This window comes from Solea solea, chromosome 5, assembly GCF_958295425.1.
Source record: "Solea solea chromosome 5, fSolSol10.1, whole genome shotgun sequence".
Lineage (NCBI taxonomy): Eukaryota > Metazoa > Chordata > Actinopteri > Pleuronectiformes > Soleidae > Solea > Solea solea.
The window spans coordinates 27,943,230-27,962,531 of NC_081138.1; the positions used below are offsets into that span (position 1 = coordinate 27,943,230).

The window sequence follows — 19,302 nt, forward strand, 5'->3', positions numbered from 1 at the left end:
GAGGTAAGGATTAGGCCAAAAACTGACAGGGTTGGACAGTAAAAAATAAAACAAGTACAAACTACTGTGTGTAAACATCTAACATGGAATTCAAACCCACAACAATGATAATGCATTATTTTTAAGCGCCTTTCAAACGCTCAAGGTCACTTTACATCTTGTATAAGAAGATAAATCAAACAGACAAAGGGTAAGATAAGAATATAAGACAAATTCAACACAGTAAATGGAGTTTGAAAATGAATACCAGAGTATAAAATATAAAAATGCAGAAAAAGATGGCTGAGGTGATAGTGGGGTCATGGTCATGTGGGGTAGACTGCTCTGAATAAGTGAGTTGAGATTTGAAGGTAGAAACCCATGTCTATCACACCAAAGTCCAACGCTTTAACCACCACATCCAAGGTACCAGATTGCTGTTATTTATACTGCCACTAGGGGTTTTGAAAGTGTAAATATAGGCCGTAATTCCTGCATACGACCTATATGTACGTTTTGTTGGATGACAGCTGTGCCAGCAGCTTTGCACATAGATGTCTATGGATGTTAGAGTGAATGGGTATGAACGGATGAATGTCAAAACTGTACTGTAAATAAAACATAATAAAATAAAATAAAAACTACTACCCTGATCATATATACAGTATATTTATGTTCAGGGCCGGCCCAAGACTTTATGGGGCCCTGAGCTGAATTTGATTCAAGGAGCCCCCCTCCAACCACCTCAGCATAGCTGGTGCTTCACTATTATTGATTTAACTGTAAAACTATACATTGCATTAATCATGGTTGTGGTATTTACACCAAATCAGTGTCATTGAACTTGGATTAAACAAGTAAACCAGTGTGCAAACAGATGTGTTTTAAAAAAGTCCCCCTTTGAAGCCTCAAAAATGACAAATTGGACAATATCAGCTGTCAATCACACTGGTGTCCACTCATATGTGCCCTATTGTATGATCTAATTTCCTCCAAAATAGACGTAGGATTGCTATTTTAATGATATTTAATGATATATTTATTGATATTTTGATAATCAACCTTTCAGTCTGTTTCAGTCATTTTTTATAGTTATATAAAATAACAGCAACTCAAAGAGATTTAATATACAGGATAAGACAGACAGGGCCGAGAGGTCACATTGAATTCACGTCATCAAACCATGATTTCTATCTTTTGCAGTGTTGGAGCAGGAAAATCCGCCCATTCTGTGCGTCACTCACAGCCTGCGTCATGGTTGTAGATCTTCCACTGGCCAGTAAATAGCAACCGTTATTAAAACGCCAAACAATTAGACAGACAAACAAAGCCCGGGGTGATATATTAGGGCACTTTTATGGCCACGCTGCTTTTATCAGCTCTGTGTGTTGTCGACCTGATGTGAGCTTAAACGTCTCCTGCTGGTGATCCTGCACTTGTGCGGTGGTTAGTTCCAGTTTCCAGAGGCCGATATTCAAAACCAGTGAGGCTCCCTCCGTCCAAACATAATGGAGATGTCATTTCCCCACTAGTTTTATTGGACAAAGGAAATGCAAGACTGTCATTTTCTTTCAGAGGCTTCTTTGTTAACGTCATAACGGAGGCTAAAAAGAAGTAGTATGTGACATGTGAAGTATATGCACATGTCATGGGAAAAGCTCATCATCTACACTTCGTCAAATACACTTTTAATTTCTCCACGCGTGAAAAGAAGAGGCAGATATTCATCGCAGGCTGTGGGCACAGGAGCACACGTCGCTGGTAATCCCGTGGTTTATGAAAGCCGTACGTTTGAGATTAAAATGCATCCTGTGGTCAGCGACCAGGACTCTTCTTCCTCCTCCTCCTCCTCCTCCTCTCTCTCAGAGGATGAAGTCTCTTATGTTGTTTTTGCAGTCCAACTACGTCTTAAAGACTGCACATGGACATCCATCTTCTACCGCTTTATCCTCCACATGAAGGTCGCTGTGCCAATCTCAGCTGACAAACAACTTTTACACCTATGGTCAATTTAGAGTGTCCAATTGACCTAATCCCTAACCTAATTTACGTTTCATGAATTTGTTCTTACCCTCTGTGTGTCTGTAATGCTTTTATTTTGTAAAGCACTTTGATTTCTAACTCCGCCCCTTACTTTTTGTTATCTGCTCATCTGGTGTATGCACACAAACGCTCCCTCAGTCTGTTTTCAAACGACGGACGCGGCACACAAATAATATTCTATCATTTCTTTTCACAAAGACCAAACAGAGTCATCAACGACAACAACAAAAGGTTACACACCGCAGCTTTAATCGCCCTGTACTTTGGCAGCAGTCTTCTCCACGTGTGTGTGTGTGTGTGTGTGTAGGAGTGAAAGGTTTGTTAGCTGTGACTGTGTGAAGATGTTAGTATCTCTGTGTTCACTTCTCCTTCTTATTAAACTCCCCTCCACCCCTGCGCTCGTTCACTGAGCTGATTAGACCTCGAGGCTCGAGCTGTCTGAAGAGCAACAAAACCAATGGCTGAAATTAATTAATCTCGTTTAGTTCACAGCCCACTGAGTTTCCCTGTAGATGTGAGAGAGAAAACACTTGTGTGGGTGTGTGGAGACTGCACTTTATCCAGTATAAAGTCTTTTTATTCACTTACTGACAGACTAAACTAAGCATCTGTCACAGCAAAGCTGCCACTGTTCTCAGACTTTTGCAGTGTTTGACTAAAATAAGGTGAAGCTCATCAGTGTTGTGTCACTGAATGAGCAGGTGGGAGGAGTTACCTGTGTGTAGAGGCGGGGTTTTGTGAGCGGAGGTCATACCAGGCCGTTTTCCCTCTCCATACCACATGGTGGCGTTAATGCACCGAATTGTTGTTTGCCAACCACCATAAAGCCTCAGAAAAGAAGAAGAAGAAGCCATTTTTCCCTTTTTCACCCCAACACCATGCGGTCACCTGTAAGTTTGTTTGTTTGTTTTAAGCTTATTTGTTAAAGTTTAAATGTTGTCATTGTTTCACGTTTTGTATCATTTTTAAATGTATCACTCACCTGATTCGGATTTTTGTAAGTTACATGGGTAAATATACTATAAGTAAGTGATTGACTTGTCTAGTTTTATTTATTTATGTGAGTGTGGTAATGTAAAATTCACTCATTCATCCAAACTCTTGGGTTCAGATGTGCTCACCAGATAAAAGTTCATCCAGTCACCTTCTTTCAGATTAGATTAAGTCTATTGTGTCTATTTTTTTTTTTAAAGAAACTGTACAAGTTTCACATGTTGAGTTTCATTTAGTTTATAATTAAAACTATTTGAATTATCTGAGATTATTCAGGTTTTTCAATATAAATAAATGATTGATATAGAAATGTACAATATGAAGTCCTTTAGCTGAAGAAAAGTCCCCACAAAGATTTGCTGCATTATGTACTTTTAATGGTGTAAGTTTTCAATTGAAATCTTTTATAATTGGATGATGATGGAAAAATAGATGGGCAGATGGATAGATAATTGACTAATGGATGGCACAAAGATGAACAGATAGATGGTAGATGATTGAATGATGGTAGAATGCATAGATGGGTAGTAAAGTTGTAAATGTATCCATTGTGGGACTAATGGAGCGTTATCTTATCATACATAGATGATAGTTGTACCAAAGACTGACAGAACATTCACACATTTACCATCAAAACAATTTTAAAAACTTGATTTAAATGGAAAAATAGCTTTAAAAACTGCAGTGTCTGTCTGTGGGTGTTCTGGATTTGCCTGTGGAACTTGGTGTATCTTGTGCCTGAGGGCAGTAGCTGGAAGGAGTGGATGCTTTGGTATGATTCTGTGCGGGGGAGTTAGTGGTGAACAGATTGTGGTTTGTAGCAGTGGAGTGTTTTGGTTTTTGCGATTGGCTGGTGATGAAGTTACACCAGGACCATGTGAAAATGTCCTGGCTAATATTAAGCAGTCTGAAGTTTCCTGAGCAGGTGGAGGTGCTGATGTCTGTGTCTTTCTTTCTTTCTTTCTTTCTTTCTTTCTTTCTTTCTTTCTTTGTTTATTCCTGCCTCATCACTGTGCTCTGTGCAGAGTGGGATGGGACGTTTGCCACAGACTGTACATCCTGTCCTCTGCTGCCTGTCTCAGCAGTCTGAGAACAGCAGCGCTGCCAGGAAAACAAAAAAAAAACAAAACACAAATAGACAACAAAAAAACAACCCAATAAATAAATACAGTGTGTAATCACACAAAGCAGCAATGATGATAACAAAACACAATCACTGCTGATTTATGTCGTTTTTTTTGCCAATATTCCAATTTCTCCTTCACTTCACTTCTCTGTCTGATACTGACATCTTGTGTACAGTAGCTGTAATTACACTCGTTTGTTGTGTGGTTTCTCTGTTGGAATCACGTCAACTTAATCAAATGAAATGAAATAAAGACATGATTTATTACGTGGGAAAATAGTTTTTCTCTTGGCTTCCAACACTGAGGGACGTTATTCACATGCACATCCACTATCTGCATGAATAATGTTAATAAAAAACAACAACAACTCACCACAGTGAAAACTATCAGTATCAGCCAAACCACAAGTAGTTGAGTTTTTTTTTTTTGTCAAATATCTTCTGAAAACCTTTATGGGAAAGCATGTCTAAATATTGTATTTACTTACATCTTGTTGCTGCTATTTTAATATATAACCTAGTACTGTATTATAATTTACTTCATTTCAAGTTTCATTTGCATGATGGTTTTGCCACTTGATATGAAGGTGAGATTTTATGATATATACATAACATCACATTATTCTATATAACATGTACTCTCAATGAATAGTTTAGACACACACAAAAAGTACAATTTAATTGGTGTTCAAAAGCCATAACGTCCACAAAATAGTTTCCCTGTCAAGAGTCTTGACTTCTTCTGAAAACTTTAGGTTGAACTAGAATTGTAGCTGCAAGTCAAAGTTGGTCCACTTCCATCTTCTGGAACCTGAATGTTCTGGAATAATTCAATCACATGCAACATTTTTAGTCTAATAATAGCCCCAACATCCCCATTTCCCCTCAATTCCTTCTGTCCTCCTCAGCTCCAAGTGAAATCCTCCCCCATTCCTTTTTATCGCATGAGCAGATCCATCGTCCACTCTCTCAGGACCTGGGAACCGTCTCTGATGTGTATTTTGCATGTTTGTTTTAAAACAGCGGTCAGCATTGAAAGTGACAACTGAAGTTTCTCAGAGTTTGTGACAAACAGCAGCCCTGACATGGAAGGATGTTTGTTTTTCCATAATATGAGAATGTGTGTACAGTGAGTGAGTGAGTGTGTGTTTCATTGGAGAAGTGATTCGACGACGCTGTTTACATTTCTTTGTCTTTTTTCTGATGTTTGAAGATGCCCTTGAGATGCTTTTAAAGGATGCTCTAAACAGACGCTGGCCCCCAGAGAATGAGACGGACATGAGGACACGGACAAAGGAAAAGTACTTGTTTACTGTACACTTACTCGGACTTACAGTAAGTGGTCATTTCAAAAGAAAACTCAGAGGGGAATGCTTTTAATAACTTAAATAAGAGGAACATGTTGACCGTGGTCACTTGTTCCAAGTAGACAATTTGAATTTCTTTCTTCAAGCATAAAAGCATCCTCCTCAGAGAAATTCATCCATCCATCATACCGCTTACCCTTTGAAGGGTGAGGTGGAGGTCAAGCCAGTGGTGGGGTGCGCCCCCAGGTGGCAACTGTTTGTATTGTCATCAACGGGAATCAGAATTTCTGTTTTCTACTTTCTAACTACTTTCTAACATACATAGATCATTCACATTCACAACCATGGTGCTATAGAGTCTCCACTCAATCAAAACTGTATTTGAGCTACGAACACACAAAACAAACATTCCAAATCCCCCACAGAATGGCTTCAAATTGTCTCGCAGCAAATATTGTTCTGAGTGTCAACACTCGGAGGCTTTGCTTCTCAAAGTGGACAATTGCCAGAAGTGAGTAAAGGAGGAAAACACAGTTTCATTACTAGTAAAAAGTCCTTTATTTTTTAAATGAAACCACATTTCCAACCACAGCAATGAGCCAGGCTCCGCCCCTCCAGATACCTGCTACACAGTGAAGAATACAAATGTGCTACATGAAAAACAAAAGGACAAAGACCTAAAGCTGAGCTACTTTACCACTAAGTGCCAGTTTCCCTTCAAATTCATCTTCCCACCATTCATCAGCTAACTTTAAATAATGCTGTTCATTAAACCACAGGTTATTTTAAAGTGACTTTGACACCTCCATAGAAGAAGGTATTTCATTTTTATTAATGTTTAAAAGGACAAAATTATACACATTTTACATATAGGTCATTTTTGTCAGTCACAAGTAAAACTAAAACTGTAAAAAAACAGTGTGATGATTAGTTTGGGCCCTGGGTGAAATAGCTCTGGCTCAGAGAATGTGAAATAAACTTTACTGGGTCACTGAGGTTGAAACGTGGCTTTCGCTGACAGTTTGGTCACGGTTGCATCCTGGGAATTGTAGTGTCCAAGATTTTTGAGGTTGACAAACACTACTGTAAAAAAAAAAAAAAAAAAAAGTTGGCATATTCTCTTGTGACTCCGCCAAGTTTACTGTAATAACTGGTGTTTTTGAGTAAGAATACATTTGAAGTGAGACTGTTTAAGTGGAAATGTTCACGTCTGTAGATTAAATATGAAGCTACAGAAAGGAGACCACAACAAATATGATATAGCGGTGAGTTTAAGACGTGCTGGCTGGAGGATTCAAGCTGTTTCTCCATGTTCTTGTTAAGCTATGACTGGTGGCTGGTGCCGGGGGCCAAAGGTCCTTTTTTCCCCTTTTATTTTAATGGTAAAGTTTACATACAAATACTGTTTTATAAAAAAAAAAAATTTCATTGTCATAATTATCATTTTTAAATGGAAATGTAACCAAATCTAAGCCATGCAGGAGTCCCCGGCCATAAATAATACGTTATAAAGCTATGTTATGAAGCTGCGGGCCGTACAACATCTAACCGAGGGCCGTGATTGGCCCGTGGGCCGTAGTTTGGACACCCCCTGCTGTACAGCCTTGAATTGAGAAACTGCATCAATCTCTAGAATCTCAATCCTCTCAAACCCAGATTAACATGTGCGAGTGCAGGTTTAAACCAAGTGTTTAGTTAATGATATGCGTGTCTCTTAAAGCTACAGTACGCAAAATGTAGGCGGATTTATTGGCAGAAAATGAATATACCACACATAGAAATCTTTTAGTTTTAATTTTCATAGCCTTAGAATGAGGCTTTTATATGTCCTTTAGGCAAGGGCCTTGCTTGACGGAGGTCACCATTTTCTTCCATGTTTCTACGGCAGCCCCTAGAGGACAACCGAGTGTGTTTTTGAAGCAGAAGCATGCGAAACGAACAAAGAAGCACATTAAAAAAGGAGGAAATGATTGTGAACGAGAGTGGAAAAGAGTAACGTGACACGTACTGTATGTTTCTGCCCGACAGACCAAGTATGTGAGTTGAAACGAGCGCTCCAGGAGGTGGGTGGTCCGGATCATAAACTGGACATCTTCTCCACAAACTGACAGTGAATTCAGCTGGAGTCAAACCAAGCCATGAGTAAAACGATGTTTTTTTCCTGGAGCAGAATGAACCAGGCGGCAGCTAATGAACCAGAAATAACCACTCGCTGATTTTCCTACTCGGTTCTAAAACACAAGTTGACATATTTATGCCCAGCGTGCATGTGGGTGAGAAAGATAGTAGTCGCTTAATGCACCATTTGTGGCTTATTTTCCAGATTTGATCCATGCAGTCCGTTTCCTCTGTTTAGTTATTTTAGTCCCTAGTAAATCGGCGGTATTACTCTTAAAGTAATTGGCCTGCAAACGGGTAATTCATTGTAATACTTTAGATGTTTCCTATGAAATGAGTCAAATAATGAGAGAAAGAACAAACCCTGGTAGAGGCTGAGAGAAAGATTGTTTTTATAAACTCTACCAACGTTGTACTTGTCAGAAGAACTGCAGAATAAAGTTTACAAGAAATCTTTAATAAAAGACATGTGAGAGAAGATCCACGCATAAGACTGATACACACTACACACACCATGTCATATTCTTATGTACAAGCACATTATTCATGAGGATCCCATACAAACATATGTGCACACACACACACACACACAGACGGACAGATCACTACTACTGATTATCTTCACTATTCAAATAAAGTATACCTAATGTTTTTTTTGGCCATTGGTACAGTACACTTTATGCAAACAAAGACGATGACATGGAAAAGCGTACGACGTGAAACCGGGTTGTCCCAGTGTGCAGCGGTGAAAAAAAACAAAAAAAAAACTCCCTCGTTGCACCACAGCGTCGAGATGTTACAACAAGCTCCATGGAAACGGCTGCAGGAGAGACAGGAAGACGGGAGCAGAGAGAGAGAGAAACGTAGAGGTTGTGTACACAGTCATGGGCGAGCAAGTGCCGAGGAGAAATGAGCAGGAGGAGAAAGAGCTAGAGGTGAGAGAGGTCAGGTGCGGAGGGGAGGGGAAAGGGGCGGGGTTAAAGCGTTCCTTCGTCCAGCAGTTTGTTGATGCCGTTGCAGATCTTCCTCAGAGAGAGTCTGTACTCCTCTCCGTCCCCGTACAGCTCGGCCAGGAACTCCCCGTCGGCGAAATGGTTGAAAACGTGGTCGATGCGCCCGTGTGAGCGCGCGGTGAGGTGCTGCTCGACCAGGGTGTGAAGCAGGTCCCTGCACTCCAGCAGCAGCTCCGACAGGATGTTCCTGTCGAAGGTGTACTCCACCTCGTAGAAGGACACCGCCGTCATGGCCGCCTGGTTCATCTTCTTCTTGAAGCGCTCCACCGTGTCCAGCTCGTCGGGGCTGAACTGGTGGTTGCGGTACAGGATGCCGATCTTCAGGGCGATCTTGATGACGTCCTTGATGATCTTGTGCGCCTCCTTCTTGCTCTTGGTGAACTCTCGGCTCGCCTTGTAGAGCTCGTCCAGGATCTCGCTGCTCGTGTCATCGGTCAGCATGTTGGCCACCACCATGGTCGCCATCTTGCTCAGGATCTTCTTCTGAGCCTGCAGGGCCAGGGAGCGAGAGTTAAAGCTCTCCTGTCCTGAGGGCAGAGAAAACACAAAGGGTTTGAGGTTAAAGGTCAGACGTCTTGACTTGTGATGTTACTTTATAGGAAACTGTAGTAGTAAATGTCAACAAATTTCCATTACATTCAAACCATTGTCTCAGAATAGCGGTGTTTTGATCGTGTGTTGTCCGACTGCACACAGGAAGTGATTCATTTTATGTCCGGACAGATGTAGCAAGAACAACATTGTGCTAGTAAAGTGAGACGGCCAAGAACAGGTTGGAGTTGGACTGGAAACACAAAGACGGGCCCATGAAAACTTAAAAAAAAGTGAGTTCTACTGATCAAAAAACCCCTGCTCTGCTGCTGTATACCCTCAAATGCTCCCTCAGTCATTGACAGAGTATTTGGTTCCTGACACAAGAGTGGGATAACGATCGTGTTTCAGTTTTTCCTCCCTTTTGTACAGTCAATCAATCGTGAATTCACCGCCTCGGTGTTTATTGGATGCTCTGTGAGACATAAGAACATCACATCTTTGTTTTGTTTTGGTTGAAGGAATCTGTTTTGAGAAGAGAGAACACGGATTTGAGTGTTGTATTTTTTGAAATTGGGCCAACGATTCTGGAAATGTGTTTTAAATACAGACCGTTTACCTGGTCGTGCTTTGGTACGGCGGCATTAATAGACCATTTCGGCCACTTGGGGGCAGCAGAACAAACTGGGAACGGCTGCCACGGTATCACCTTGCTCATTCACACTTACAGCAGCAGATATAGAACAAAATGATCACCTTTTTTTGTTATAAAAAATAATATGTGTGTGTGCATGATGAATCTGTGCACCGACCATTTAAAGCAAGCACTTGGCTCTCGGGCGTCTGAATGTTCCACTGTGTTTATTTTCTGTCATTTGTTGCCGGGCAGAAATTATTATTTTTTTTGTTGTCTGGTAAATATTAACGTGCTGTAAACAAAGTGTCCACGTGAATTCTTTTTTTACCGACAAACTGGGTGCTCTGCACATGTTGTGTTATTATAATGGTCTTTAATCACTGCCCCTTAAATGTGAGTGTGTTTACATATAACAGCTGACATCCATCTGGATAATGCTCCCTGGACTCTTTGTAATAATAATAATATTAATAATGATATCAATGATGCAGAGTCCTTCCTTTCTCCAGTTCTCACTGCCCTTTTGCATTCTTCTACTTACTGTTGCTGTTACTTAAACTGTGTTTAATGCAAACTGTGACTCGTGACACACGAGCAAAGGCCGTATAGAACTGCAGCTGTAGGGTTTATGTCAATATAACCGTGTTATAAGTTGGGAGCATTTACAGATAGAAAATAGACTGGAGCAGAGCTGTTAAAGCTGAGGAGCAGATGAGGTGCGGTGCGGCCACATTCTAAGGCAGGGCGGCGTCCTTCCTGGAGCAGGCTGCGGCAGCAGCAGCAGCAGCAGCGGCGGTGGCGGTGGTGGTGTGGAGGAGGCATGAGCGCGTGCTCAGCATAACGTCAAACATCTGTACACAGATAAGATCCGCTTTGCGCACTGTCCAGATTGATCATGGTCAGGCGCCATGTTCCACTGCAGTCTCTATCCATCACAGAGGAGAGAACTTCAAAGTGTTTGCCTGTGTGTGTGTGTGTGTGTGTGTGTGTCCTCGCAGCAGCTCCACACGTGTGTGTCTGTGTGAATGTGAGGAGTGGGAGGACGGAGAGTGGGGTTTATTTAGGTGCCACCCAGCCTAAATTACACACCACATAATTCCCTTTTATGATTAAAGGAAGGTGGGTTCATATTTTTCCTCCTGTTCCTTTGGCACATTGACAACCTCGTCCTCCTCCACATGTACGTCCTCACACACACACACACACACACACACAGAGAGCATGGGGGGCGTCATTATAGCACATAACAGCAGATGAGACCAGATCATAAAAAAAGGAACACCTGCCTTGTTGTCATTATAATTTCATTAAAACAGACAGCAGTGTGAGTGTATACTTGTGTCTGACGCCTCTTCAGGTCCTTTTCCTGGATAGAGACACATGCTTTTTTTTTTTTTACAGGACGAGGAGACGTCACAAGACCAGAGCCTGGTAATTAGGAAGAACCTCGTTACCGAGGCTGTGGCTCAAGTCAGGAACAAGATGCAAATTGTGGTTAAAGGTTAAGTTTAGGCTTCCACGGTAACTGGATATGGTTGTGGTTTTATAGGCTGTCCAAATGAGTGGAAGTCAATGCAGTGTCCTGACATTTATGGAGACCAAAAACCTGGTCCTTATGAGGCAGAACCTCATTTCTGAGAATCTGGATAAGTTTAGGGCTGACATTTGAATCGTGGTTAAGTCAAAGTTAGCGTTTGGCATTAACTGGTTATAGTTAAGGTTAAGGATACTGCTTTGTTTAGGCCGTTCACATGAATGGAAGTCAATGCAGAGTCCTTAAAAGGATGTGTGTGCTTGTATCTGTTACCTCTTTAGGACCACTAGTCCTCATGGAGACCAAAAACTGGTCCTAATGAGGCAGAACCTCATGTCAGAGAATCTGGTTAAGATTAGGGCTGATATTTGAATCGTGGTTAAGTCAAAGTTGGTTAAGGATATTGCTTTGTTTAGGCTGTTCACATGAATGGAAGTCCTTAAAAAGATAGTTGTGCAAACTTGTGTGTGTTCTTGTATTACTGTTACCTCTTTAGGGCATTTTATGGCCTTGTCAGGACCAGTAGTCTACATGGAGACCAAAAACTGGTCCTAATGAGGCTCATGAAGGAATGTTGTAAGTTAAGGGCTGAGATTTGAGATGTGTTTGGTTTAAGGTTAGGCTTAGGAGTGAACTTGTTATAGTTAAGGTTAGGGATGACGCTTTGTTGAGACTTCCCCAGCTGTGTGTGAGTGTTCGTGTGTGTTGCACAACAATTGGGGAGAAACCCAATCTGTGACATTTCATGCGAATGCACACCAGCGACATTTCATGTGTTGGTCTGAAGCTAAGTGACATTTTCGCGTTCACGTAGTTAGCCCACCGTGACATTTAAGGCAAATATCCTCGTCTATAATCAACAGAAAGAAAAGATTATCTTAATTCCTACCTCTTCATACAGCTTTAATGAGAGCGAGGGTGATGACTGTTTATGTGACAACCGTGCAGTGATTGGGTAGATGAGTCTGGAGATGTTGAACCTTTCTAAAGTAATGCCACGTTTGTTTAACTCTGCAGTTAAAATTAACATTCCAGGTATTCCACTATGATTTAAATAATTCTACGATTCAAATCGATGCCTGAAGCTGCTTTCGGGCAGGAATCAAAGTGCACACGTTTTCCTTAACAAGTGTTAACATTGACATTTTTTGGTATACTTTTGCCTCCCAGTCCATTTCCGCTCAAAGTCCGAGTGAGCCCTGCATGTGTGTGTGTGTGTGTGTGAGAATACGGCAGGAAACCTCATGCCACCTCATGCCTATTGAATGTTCCAGAAGCTTTCCTGCTGTTGTGAACGTGTGAGACCCACCCAGACAAACCCCCGCTGCTTTCATGAAATAACAAACGTCTGAAAAATGTCTGGAATGGTATTTTCTGAGCACTCAGCCGTAAATGTGCAAAGGGAGGCATCGTGACAACAATCCATTTAAATTAAATACCCACAAAAATAGCCACACGGTGGTGTAATGGTTAGCACTCTCGCCTTGCAGCGAGAAGACCCGGGTTCGAGCCCCGGTTGGAACAAGGGCCTTTCTGCATGGAGTTTGCATGTTCTCCCCGTGTGTGCGTGGGTTCTCTCCGGGTACTCCGGCTTCCTCCCACAGTCCAAAAACATGCAATGTGGGGATAGGTAAATTGGACACTCCAAATTGACCATAGGAGTGAGTGTGAGAGTGAATGGTTGTTTGTCTCTATCTGTGTGTGGCCCTGCGATGGTCTGGCGAACTGTCCAGGGTGTACCCCGCCTATCTCCCGATGTAGCTGAGATTGGCACAGCACCCCCCGCGACCCTCTGGTGGAGGATAAAGCGGTAGATGATGACTGACTGACTGACCCACAAAAATAATAATAATTTTTACACTTTCATACACAGTTTAATTCATCTTTAGAACACAGAGCATTTTGGTTGCTTTTATGTTAAAACTTATATACAGAAGCCATAAGAATGGGCAATATGGAGCGTCTTATATCCCTTTTTCCTGCGCAACCTAGGCAATCTGATGAAATTATTATTTTTTTTTTATTTCAACCTATGTAACTATATAAAAATTTGTGAAATTGTGAAAAAAATCAAAGAAAAACTTCTGCACAATTATTGCTAGTTTTTTTTAAATATGCAATCTAAAATTAATCTTAAAAAAGTGCATTTCGGAGACCCTGAAGAAGTGACCTATAAAGGTATACACCCCCAGGATGTCCATATAAGGAGTTGTGTACTGAGGGTTAAGCTGGTTGTATCATAATTTTGTTTTCTAAACAGTATTTGAGAGCAGCATGCAACCAAAATTCCACTTCAAGCAACGAAAATGACATTTTTATACTCAGAAAAAAATGCATATATGCATTCATGTTATACATTCTCAGCTGTTTGTCTAGTGACTGTGCTAATGTTTATCCAGCGCTTGTTCATTCTCATTTTAGCTTCATATTAGTCTCAACTCACTCCTGTGGGAAACATCAGCTGCTTCAGCTGCTTAACGCTTTCGCTGCTTCACCTGCTACAGTTTTTTCCCTTCTCAATGAAAACATGTGTTTGTCTGCAGTGGATGGGAACAAAGAGTTAGCTGATCCTTTCCTGTGTTTCAAGATTCAACACACTGTTTACTGTATGTACAGTAAACAGACATGTTTCCCTGTACGATGAAATCCTTACTTTGCTGTCCACACTGAATGCCACAAGGTAAAGAGGTACAAAAATAAGCAAAGAGTAAATAAACTATGCAAGTAAAAGAAAAGTAAAGAAAAGATTCATACAAGTGTATGAGGTATATGAAATTTAAGGTGCAATGTGCAGAGTGCAAATTGAAGTAAATGGAGGTATGGGTATAGGGGCAGATGTAGTCCATTGTAATCCTGTCAGCTGTTGAGGAGTCTGATGGCAGAGGGAAAGAAAGAGTTCTGGTGGTCCTGCATTTAAGGTCATTTCAACAATTGGTGATGAAAATGGACTGCTGCTGCTGCTGCTGCTGCTGTAATTCTCACATGCCGGCAGTATGCCTTCACAGTTAGGTCCACGTCGAAGTTGATCCTGATTGATCCCTGACTAATGTTTCAGAGAGCAGGCCGAGTGTGTATTTTAGGATTCATACCCCACTTTTTTTTGAGAAATATTGACACTTTAACTATCGCACGAAAAACACAAAAGCCATAATGCCTGCAAGCGAAATGACCGATCAAAACGGGTCATCGAGAAATGCATGTACATTAAAAACAAGTCATGAGTAAAAGGGGGCAGAATTTACAGTGACGCGCTGCTTTGTTTGTAGTTGCATGAAAGTCATTCTGCATTTTGGAATGCATACTTTTATGGAAGCACTATAGGAGATACAAATGGTATACAGTAGATCACATAATATGTATATATATATACACATATATATGTATGTACATATATATGTATATACGTATATATATATATACATAAATATCGGCTTCACAACAGCAGCAGGATCCGTGATGCAACATCAGGATATGTAAAAGTGTGGTTTTCATTAGGCAGATCTGTGTCTCTCATCAACAGGCTCTCTTTGTCACTGTCATTTCCTGTTTCTCTGAAGCAGCTCTTTGTTTCAGTCGGCCTCTGATATTCAGAAACCCGACTGGATAGATTTCTGAAACCCTGGCACACTCATAAAGGTGACAGCCTGCTCCATAAAGCCAGCCTTGTCAGACCAATGGCTGTGTGGGCTATAGTCGGGTTTGGATGCTACCAAAAGTATGCGTGGACCAGTTCAATTTCTGAGTACATGTGCAATCTGTGCAATGAAAAACTGTGATTATTAGTGAGCATGAGTTTAAACCTTAACTGAAATTCAGTCAGGGACTTATATAATGTCAGAATTAAAGCGCTTATAGCAACAAATGGAATTAAAGGTAGACTTGGCGCTGATGGCTCTCTTCTTAAGATGTTCTCTGTTCTTCCTGGATTGGTGAAAGACATTTTTTAACTTTTGAGTCTGTTGGACTCTAGAAAGGTGGAGAATTGGTTGGTGACAGAAAAGCGTCGCCATTCCCCTGGTGTGAGAGTGTTTCTGATTGGAGTGTGACTGAATTTGCAGTCAGCTGATTACAGCTGGAGCGTCTGACTTGAGTTTGACTGATGTTTGTGATAAGACTCTCTGTCTCTCTGTCTCTCTGTCTCTCTGTGTCTCTGTCTTGGCAGAGACAGAGTTTTAAAGTTCCCCGAAGACCCTTTAATGGCAAAAATACATTTAAAGTTAAAAAAAAAAAGTTCTTCAAAGCATTCTTAGTACTCCGGAGAACTTGTTAAAGCGTAACTATGCAGGATTCTGACCCCAATTGAACAGCTTCAGAGACATTGTGATGGTTAAATGCCTTGTTGTGTGGAGATTGGGGGACTGCCTCCTCTCCCCCAGCCTTGCAAAAATCAGGGCCGCCGTGAAGCCTCTTTATGGCACTACACATGCACATGCACACGCCTTCTGAGCCTTAGCTTTACGACAGTGAGGATGGAGACACAGGGGGGAGCTCTGTAGAGAAAAAACTGACCAGACGACAAGTTCTGCTTTCAGAGAACCACATGTGCACATGTCGTTAAAGAGAATAGAGGTTTTAAAAACTGCCTTCACACTCCAGACTCGCAGACAATTTTTATTATAGGCTGTCTAAACGAATGCTACTTCTGCTACCGCCCACCCCACAGCCCGGAGCCTTTCTCTGAGGACCAGCAGGTGGTTATTAACTCACTTGCTTGACCCCTCGTCTCACGTCTGCATATCAGCGAGCGGTAAAGCCCGAGTGAAGGAGACACCAGACCAGGGATGCTTGAAGTGTGAGTCACAGGGTGATTCAGTCTGGAGCTGGAGATTTTAGCAGTAAGCAAGTTGAGGATGGATGGTTATAAAAGTGCACATGGAGATGCTGAGTCGTCCGACACACTCACAAACAGCCTGTCACTGAGTGACACGCATGAGCCAGAGTGTCAGAGGGAGTTAGTGAAGAGAAAAACTGTTTTCCCCCCTCCTGCTCCGACACTCACACGCCTCCTCCTTATTCTCTCTGCATTGCTTATCCTCAAGTATAAAGTTTGCCGTGCGTGTATACTCACTCGCCGCACTGAAAACAAACCAGGAGTCTGGTCCCAGAAGCCACCGGTGCATCAAAGTGGTTGCATGAGGGTGTTTTGGGAGTTGGTGATGTTTACTTTTAACATCAGGATTAGCAAGGTGCGCGCTGCTCTCTGACTGCGGCTGTTGACTAGACAGTCTCTATTTGTTCTGCCTGATGTTTTTAGAGTGCTGAGTCAACCGTTCTCTGCTGCGCTGGATCAGAACATGGATCCAGTGTGGCTCATGGAGACCAGCCAAACCTGCCCTGCCAAAGGTGCTGCACGTACTGCAAAAAATGCCCATCTAGCCTGATTTAGTTTCCTTTAAGTCTGAGACCCTTATGACAAGATGGCTATACATAGATATATATGGCACATCAAGCTGCATCCTTTTCGTCTTCTTCTTTCTGAATCTGCAGCTCAAAGGTTCTCCACCTAACTCCCTTCTCGTCTCCTACAGTTTGAAGTTCTCCTTCATTCTCATCCTTTTAGATTCTTCTTCTCTCTTTCTCTCTAAGCTCCTCTCATTTCCTCTCATCCCCCCCCCCCCCCGGCATCCTCTCCTCAGCACTGGCTCGTGTTGTTGGAGTCGGCACTGGAGGCCTGCCGACGGCTTCGCAGTGGACTCGGCAACTTGAATCCTCCAATTAATGAACAGATAGGTTAACTGCTCGAGGCCAAGAATCACATGGCTCAACAGAATCCTGGATTATACAACAAACACTTTTTTTTGGAACTTTGTTTTTGTAAGCGGGGTTGTTGCGTCACGCTAGGCTAGCTGTCGGTGGACCGTGTCCTTGTATTCTAAACAGACCAGAGTGGTACTGATCGTCTATCTCTGATACAGACTGTGAGGATCAGCGCAGTGTTGGATTATTACGACTGTGCTGTACACCTTCATGGGACTGCTTGAACATGGAGAAACTGATCAACTGATGACTGATCCGGTGTGGTGGTTTAGAGCAGGGATTTGGACTCAATAACAGTGACTCAACCAAGATGACTCAGACTTGGGTAATGGGAGCTTAACTTGGACTCTTCTCGTCTAGTGACTCAGGCCGGGGTCTCCACATTCAAGCTAGACTTGGAGGATCTTTATGTTTTAAATTGGTTACTGCAATCTGAATTAAAATCTGTCCCCACTCCTCCCCAGAGACGTGAGGTTGCCAAGTCAAGAGACTTTGAAGAACCAATCCAGCATGAACCAAAATACTAATCTATGAGCAGCTACAGTTACGCCCGCTTTCCACAAACATAAATACAAACCAAAATTGCCGGCTGTAAATTAGATTTTTAATCCTGAATAAACTGCTTCATTGTTACCAGTGAAGCCAGAGCTTTAATTAAACATCTCATGGTCATTTTAAGACATACCATTTTGTTGCATACAGCACCTTTTTAAGATTTAGCGCCTGATCTGTAACCTAATGTTTGTGTTAGCTTTACTCTACTGTACATCTGCGAAAGGCAAAGCAAGCATGGGGCCCCCGAGCTGAGAGCAGGGCCCCCAGAACTTGTAGCAGAATAACAACCTTTAATAACAACCCACCTTTAAAAAAACCACATGACATGTGCTGTTTTGGTTCAAAAAACTCTTTTGCTTAGGGTCCTAAAAGTTCCTTGAAATGCCCCCGAGCTTCCACGCATGATCTTTGTTTTTTTTGTTTGACGTCATTTTTACAGTGAATGCCACCTGGTGTAACCCACATCTAATGAAGGTCACTCCGTTATCATCTAGAGAATGTGTTTGGATTTATTTTGAGATTGAAATGAGCTGATCCCGCTCCATCAGGAGCTTTCTTCTTCATTTTTTTAGCAACTCGGCGCTAAATGACATGGACATTTTGTGCAGTGTGCTGGGCAGCTGGGCTGTGAGTCGGCATCCCGAGGCTTGTGTTGGTCTCGGTCCAGAGTAACCAGAGAAATGAACCGTTAGCAGCACCGGCGGCTAGCACAGACGAGGGCCAACCGGCCTTTACTGAGTCATCGCTGGAGGCACTTGTGGGCTTTTCAGCCAGAACACTGTCTGCAGGACTTACATGTCTGACTGACTAAGTGAGTGTGTGTGTGATCAGTGGCGGGGATTTATTTTAGGCTTCATATCTCAAAAGCAGAGAAAGAAAAACTCCATATAAATATAATGGAGTCAGTCAGTTTAGGAAAACAACTTTTGAAAAATGATCAAAGGTGAATACCAATCTAGCTCCATAGAGCCAGCCAGGGCTAGTCGGGTTTGGATCCTATACCAAATATGTGTAACCAGTCAATTTCTGGAGTAAATTTGCAATCTGTGCAATGAAAAGACCAAAATCTGTGATTATTACTGAGAGGATGAGTTTAAACCTTAACTGAAATTCAGTCAGGGACACTCTTGTCATAATTAACCCTTAGAACACAGAGCATTTTGGCTGCTTTTTTCCATTACTATGTTAAACGTACAGTATATACAGAGGGTATAAGAATGTACAATATAGAGTGTCTTATATCCTTTTTTACAGCACAATCTAGGAAAAAAGATTAATTTTCACCAGTTATATAAACACACCTGTGCACTCAAAATGTTTAAATCGGATTGAATTCCAACTCAACAACACATTCGATGACAAAGCCTGAATATGTGACCTATAAACACACACACACACACCCAGGATGCCCATATAAGGAGTTGTGTATTACTCCTATAGCAAGAGTGAGCTCAGGCAAGACATTTTACATTTTTGAGCTTTGTGAAGAAAGATAAATGGTTGATAAACAATCTAACAAGTCAGTGAAACAGTCCAAGCACACGTCCACTAAATATATATATATATATAAAAAAATCTTCTTAAACCATCATATTATTATTTCTTACACTATTTTAAGATACTTCTTTCTTTATATTTTCTTCATGTTGCTCATTTTATTGCCATATTTTGCATTCACTTAAATGTACACACAGTATAACCTCCCGCTA

The 19,302-nt window shown here is 41.7% G+C and overlaps 1 protein-coding gene across 1 annotated transcript in view; it reads right to left on the bottom strand.

Annotated features, from left to right (window-relative positions):
• Positions 1-7,941: 7,941 nt before the first annotated feature.
• The window catches only part of tnfaip8l3 (tumor necrosis factor, alpha-induced protein 8-like 3), a 28,199-nt gene continuing 16,838 nt past the window's right edge, over positions 7,942-19,302 (bottom strand). Inside the window, exon 2 of the mRNA XM_058630265.1 lies at positions 7,942-9,106. Coding sequence (XP_058486248.1) covers positions 8,544-9,106 — 563 coding nt within the window. The 3' untranslated portion in view covers positions 7,942-8,543. The remainder of the gene's footprint in view (positions 9,107-19,302) is intronic.